The sequence below is a fragment of the Neltuma alba genome, unplaced genomic scaffold (assembly GCF_004799145.2).
Source record: "Neltuma alba isolate B1F8T4 unplaced genomic scaffold, ASM479914v2 tig00013707_pilon, whole genome shotgun sequence".
NCBI lineage: Eukaryota > Viridiplantae > Streptophyta > Magnoliopsida > Fabales > Fabaceae > Neltuma > Neltuma alba.
In genome coordinates, this window is record NW_021637867.1 from 52,125 (window position 1) to 58,822 (window position 6,698).

Consider the following 6,698-nt stretch of genomic DNA (forward strand, 5'->3'; position numbering starts at 1 on the left):
TTTTGGCTGGCAGTTATGAGCTGTGCCGCAGTCAATTTTCATCATTATTAGCGGGAGCGATATATAAATTCATGTGGATAATGAGATGAGAATGAGATTAGCCCCACAAATTTTTCGTTTTGGATGGTTCTGAAAGCTTGGGGCAGAGAAAAGAAGAGTCCAAAAACCTTATCTCGGATTTCTAACTTGGGGCCTCAACAGCGCCAAACGTTATCCACAAGCTCCGTATTCTTCAACACTTGGTTTTTATCACTCGCAATGACTTGTTTCTGTAAAGTCGAACCTCTGGAGAACGCAATATCCCATAATCTCTATTGCAGTTAGTGAGATTCGAGAGAAGATGGCTATTGCATAGAAGCTCTCCCTAGTTTCGGGAATGGCGACCCATCACTCGAGGCAGTCTCCGTGAACTGGTTCTTCCCTCTCTCTCTCTCTCTCTCTAGTATCAGATATTGTTACTGTAAACTCCCAATGGAGTGACATCAACATGCTTTCTATAAAATCTGACATGCTGGTTATAAATCAATTAGTCGTGTATTAATAGAGTGATGTCATTTTTAAAACCATCATGCAAGGGAATAGGAGTAATGCTTCCACAGAAAATGAAGACGTGAGAAATATTCAGCATACCAGTATTCTTTTTCGGCCCCACTCATGAAGTGTCAGTGAAAAAGAGGCTCCTGTGGGATGTTAGATAGCTCTTAAGAAATTTGTTAGTGGCCTTCCTAAGAAATTTGTGTTGCTCGAAAAGCCATTACCATTATGGGATCACCTCCTCCCAAGTCTCTTAGCAATCCCTTCCTGCCTGCTTCCAACTTCGCATCAAATTTAAATTTCTTCAGTTCCTGACAAATATGCGGAAAAAAGATGTCATGTTCTAACTTCTCTTTGTTGATGAAGTTTCCCAAGCCCGCCAAAATGACGCCTCATCTAACTTTAGCACCACAAAAGCCTCATTCGTAGCAGTAGCCCATTGGAAAAAAATTCTAGAACTGTGCGGCCCAATCAATAAGTTAAACAGTTGAAGAAAATATTCATATTATTCCATTTTAATTAAACCATACCCAGTTTCATCTCATCTTATGCAAAATTATATCATGAAACAACACTTACATTCCTCACCATATAATACCACACAAAATATGAACTATAATATTTTATCTGGTAGAATTAAATTAATAGATTTTATTCCACCAAAATTCATTGTTATTTCTGGCAGGTATGCAAGAGTCCTCAAAAGAGAAAGAAGTACTTGGGAACACCGGCAAAATGGTGAAGTAACGATCGTAAAGAAAGAAAATTGCGTAAGAAAACTGAACAGTGAAACAGTTGATGTATAATTGCCAACAACAGAAATAAAACGTCATAATAAACCTCGTCCCATTACCCAACTCAATCAGTCAGCCGTGGCACATAACAGCCAAATTATCGTCCTCAATTATTGAAATCTCATAACGAACAGTGTTTTGAGACATTATCCTTGGCCTACCAAGAACAGACACTTATTCTCCAAAAGCATAACTCAAATGCATCACCCAAGAAATACTAACTAATCTGTATAAAGATAATGTTTCCTCAGCAGTATTATCTTTATTATTAGTTTCCCATCATTATCTACAGTGCACAGTACCGGATCATCCTAGTTTTACCAAAATCCAGCTGTCACATCTTTCAAAATCAACTTGCTTGGACCCTGGCTGAGAAGATCAGGGTGGGTTGAACGAGGAACCTCAATTCCTCAACACTATTGCTTTGCCTGCCACACACCAAAAGGAAAGAAAAGAGAGAGAGAGTATGAGGGAAGACGAGAAATCAGAATAATAACTTTGAATGGGATTCTTATATATAGTTTATCAATATCAATTATAATGTAAGTATAAAAATTCATTAAATGTGATCTTGCTCAATAAAGATATCTAACATATTTACGTCTTTTGTGGTTAATTAGAAGCACTACTACAGAGGAATAACCAAAGCATATTCGCTAGTCATACAGTGTGGTCAACTACTGGACTTGGAAGGGGAATAATGGAAGCGAAAATTACAATTCAAAATTAGCGAAGCTAGCAATTCAAAGTCCTATACCTAATCAATCTTTCAGATCACCTAACCGCAGAACAACCATCCGAAGGGTAGGCAAAATATAAAATAATGCATCACCAACCACCAAATCTCCCCTAAAATTTCGTTTTCATTTGTAAAGGCAGTTTGTTATATTAAGCAATTTCTCTTTTCAATGCATACAAAATAGTACACGTACACATATAATATTTATTATGCTCATGTTATCATTTCTCAATAGTGTTTTTACTACCTCCTATTCTTAATATAAAACATAGCTAACTAATTTGAGGAGATTAAAGAAGTTAATAAATTACTTATAACATATGATATCTTTTTAAAATACTTGTGTGTATCATTAGTCTATACATTAATTTGTAAGTGAGTCAAATTAATTTGGAGAAAAACAATAAATAATAATATTTTAAACTAATTTAGTAACTTCCTTAATATCACTAAATTAGTTAGCCGAGTCTTATATTAAAAACCAGAGGTAATATTTTATTTTATTTTTTATCTCTAAAGACATGAGGAGTTTTTCCCCCCTTCTATGCTTGATATTCCAGGGACCAAAGGAGTCAGTTAGGTATAAGTGGATCAGGAACCGAAATGATATCCCTCTCAACACTAACACAACTGAAACGCATTTTGGAGTATCGGTTCTTGTTACTTTTATTAAAATAAAAGAGAGAAAAGTTTCAACCAATAATAATAATAATAATAATAATAAAATGAGAGGAAGAAAAGTTCAGCAATCAGCATCCTATGGTATTCTCCTCAAAACAGAGCAACTTTGTATCCCTTGAAACAATCCAGGAAGCCAAGATACTCTAATTACAGGATACGGTTAGATCTTGTAGTTCTGAGGTGGTGGACGATGATAAGATGGGTCATGTAAGGCCTAGATTCATGTAATCCTTTTGTCTTCCCCTTTTGAATCAATGGAAAACAAAAATTTCTACACCCTGAGGTACCAGCTAACCACCATACATCCAAAACTAAAATATGTCACTTTAGAGGCACCTGAGTCTTAACCTAATATCTCACGAGAGGAAGAATGGTTAGCATTTTACTGTTTCTTATAAAAATTGTTTTTTCAATTTCTTATCTTTCCTTTTGGAAGTACAACTGCAACAGTTGCTATAAAACCAATTATATATATATATATGTCAACCTAAAATAAAACACAAACTTGACCAGAACCAGAAAATACCTGTGAATACAAGAAGGTTCCAAAGATAGCAATAGCAGCTCCAAGGGCATTGATGGGCTGAACCGGCGTGTGGAAGATGATGATTGAGGAGACTATGACAGAAATTCGTTTCATGGTGTTCCCAACGCTAAATGTCAAGGGAGAGATCTCATCCAAAGACATGTATGATACCTGATTATACAGATGATAGAACACACTCTGAGCCGCCACCCACCTGATGTTTACAATTAACAATAAAATGAAGAAGTGAGCACTCAAAATGACAGGCAAGGGGGGAGGGAGCAGGAATAATATATAACTCAAATCCAAGCAAATATGGCACTAATTTGCTGTTTCCTGTTCCGAATATCTACAGAACTGAAATGCAACAAGAGGAGGAGGAGACATTTAGCACAAATGAAGTGAATTAAACTGTACCTTTTACATAAACAGAATCATTTTCAAATGGTCAAAAACATTATTCAGTTCTTGTTAACATTCATAATTAACTATCGATTAAAGATTTGTTCCTCCATTCTATCTGAAGAACATATTAGCGAGACAATTACATTTTCATGCTCCTCATATAAGCTATCAGGTCTGTATATTAAGGACGACATGGTCCCCCATTTCAGACAGGAAATTATCCATCGGTCCTACAACTAACAAAAGAAACTGACTAGATAAATCCAATATAAAGAAGAGGGAGGAAAAAAACAGAACGAAGCTCAGCTTAAGTATATATACAATGAACTGACTAGATGACCTTCTAATTTGTCCATTAAGTTTATAGAAGTCATTCAAGAAGCTACCAAACATCTCTAGAAAACTTATAATTATGACAAACTGATGAAAAATTAGAAATGATCAATTACAAAAGTTGACTCGGAATGTAAAACACATAACAACTTTGCTCCAAAGGATGACCGACAAAAATATTAAAATTTGTTTGAAGCCAATAAGAAATTATGGCATCAACATTATTCCTACTGTGATATCAAACATAGTAGATAGCACATATAAACAGTCTGTAGTCATCTGGTGATTACCATACAAATTGGGGTCCAATTTGAGAGAGGGCTGTTTGCCATCCAGCTGCCCACATCTGTGGTCCCTCAACAGCAACTGCGAATGGTGCCAGAATTAAGAGAGACAATATAGACAAACAAGCATAGTAGTTCATTCCGCTAACAGACTTCCCCTTCATGCCGCGTTTTGAAAAGATGTTTCGAAACACAAATGCCAAATTCGAAATCATGGCCCCCATAAAACCTGCAGAACACAGCTCAAAGCAAATTCAGCAGGCTGAACACCAATCCTTTCAGAAAAGCAACCAAGAACAGATTCTGTCACAAGTAGCATCCTCTGATGAAATATTTATCCAAGAAACTGATTAAATAATGTGCTAGCAAACAAGGAAAACATAAGATATTGTTTTAGCCGAAACAAATAGACATGAATTCTCTTTTCCTCAGCTTGACTTTGATATTCAATTTGATTCATCATGCTATGAAAGCAACAAAATGCAGGTGTCAAAAAGTCCATCTGAAGAAAAGTTACTTCATTACCAGTCATGTTGAAATTGAGCTCCGTCACAGCAGCAAGTGCACACCCCCCGATGATTGGCACTAAGGACAGATAGACTGGTACTGGGAAGGACTCGCCCAGAAGAAATCTGGAGACCAGTACACTGAAAGCAGGCTCACCACTCTTGATGATGTGGGTGAATGAAACTGCAACCTTTGACATACTAACCGTTGCAGCCACATGTCCTATGGTATGAGCAACAGCAACCTATAGGAAAACCGGCAAAAATTAACTGTGCTATCCAATATCCATTAAACATATACTTGTACAAGCCTTTGAGATCTGCTCAGAATCTAATGAATACAACAAGACGAGAAAAGAGCTTTTTTTCCAGCTTAAGTGAATTACTCTTCCAACAAAAAAAAAATCATAATTAATCAACAAAACTTGTTACCAGTCTCCACCCGATCTCATGATAGAAGGAAAGCGCTAGTTTTCACGTTCAGTGAATTACTCTTCAAACCGAAAAGGAAGAAGGAAGGAAGAAAGAAAGAAAGAAAGAAAAGAAAAGGAAAGAAAAATTCACGAACAAAAGTCCTGATCGGACTCCACCCAATTTAACAATTCGATCTAACTAAAGTGGAATTCACCCCCCCCCCCCACAACACACATAATTCGTTCTAGAAGCATGTAGTATGGAAATCCAGGGATACGTCCAAAACAGCAGGAGTTAACCTTAGCTCGGCACAAGTAATACGAACAAAAACATTGCTTTCCCATCAATTTTGCTCAGGAAACAAACAAAGCCCATCAAACCTACCGGCACCAGAGTCTTCCAAAACTCAAAATCAGTCTTTGGCGCCTCCACTATCCTCGTGGCCCAAGAAATCAACATCATAAGAGACCCACATGCGAGTGAGAGCGTTGAAGTAAGCCAGGGGTACGGATATGCATTCAGAACCTTCTTGTTATAAATATTGAAGACCACGTTCAGAGCCCACCATGTTGCGAAATATATTCCAATTTTCAACCTCTTCGCCGCCTCCGATGGCGTGCTTGCTTCAATGTTTGATCGGTCAGCCTCAAAAGCTTCGCATCTGATGGAATTTCCACGAGGATTCACTGACGGAAGATTCAGCGTTGAAATTTTCTTACTCGGAGAAGAAAGGTGCAAGGGTTTGTGCACTGAAACCAGAGATCGCTCAGCTTTTCCCTTCGGTATGCAAGGTAAAAGAAAGCTTGACTGAAAGGGATTTGACTGTTTTCTCCGAAGAACAACATCAGAACAACTGAAAGAAACACCAGGTTGTTTGAGAGAGCAAATCATCGCGAACAAGAAGGGATAATCGGAAGTGCCGACAAAAGATCACAAAATTGAGAAAAGCACGAGAGACGAATAACGGATTGCGCGTCAGAGTTACGAGACGTGCTCAGAGAAACTCTGAACACTCGTGACAAATGACAGTATCCGCGATCGGAGCTGTTGACCTAATGTCGCTCAAATCTTGAAAGGTTTAGGTAATCGAAATTACGGAAGGAAGAAACTATAAATAAGGTAAAAGAGCAAACGCAATGGGGCAGTGAAGGAATAATGCCTATTAATACTGACTAAAGAAAGTAGAAGGTATATTTTACAGACGAAAGGCGTTTCTTTTTCAATTCACAACTTGGAGGCACAATGCTGCCATGGGTTTGGTGACGGAGGCTTACGGCCGAAGAGGCGATTGGGTAGATACGTAGAAATCTTCAAAAGCTCTCCTTGAGATCTCAGTCCACGCAGGTTCCCAAGCCTCACGTGAAAATAAATAATGGAGAACGACATTTTTAGCATGGTTAAACCGTTTCGGTCCCCATATTTTTATTGAATTTCGGATTTTGTCCCTATATGTATTTCTCATTGTGTTTCTCATCCCTCTGT

At 37.7% G+C, this 6,698-nt stretch overlaps 1 protein-coding gene across 1 annotated transcript; it reads right to left on the reverse strand.

Moving 5' to 3' along the window:
• Positions 1–1,340: 1,340 nt before the first annotated feature.
• On the reverse strand, positions 1,341–6,418 carry LOC114738893 (glucose-6-phosphate/phosphate translocator 1, chloroplastic-like). Its single transcript, XM_028926952.1, has 5 exons — positions 5,601–6,418; positions 4,822–5,047; positions 4,303–4,525; positions 3,275–3,488; positions 1,341–1,756 (listed from the first exon to the last, which is right to left on the reverse strand). The coding sequence occupies exons 1-5, from the start codon at positions 6,105–6,107 to the stop codon at positions 1,745–1,747; spliced, it is 1,182 nt and encodes a 393-aa protein (XP_028782785.1). The 5' UTR covers positions 6,108–6,418; the 3' UTR covers positions 1,341–1,744.
• Positions 6,419–6,698: the final 280 nt, after the last annotated feature.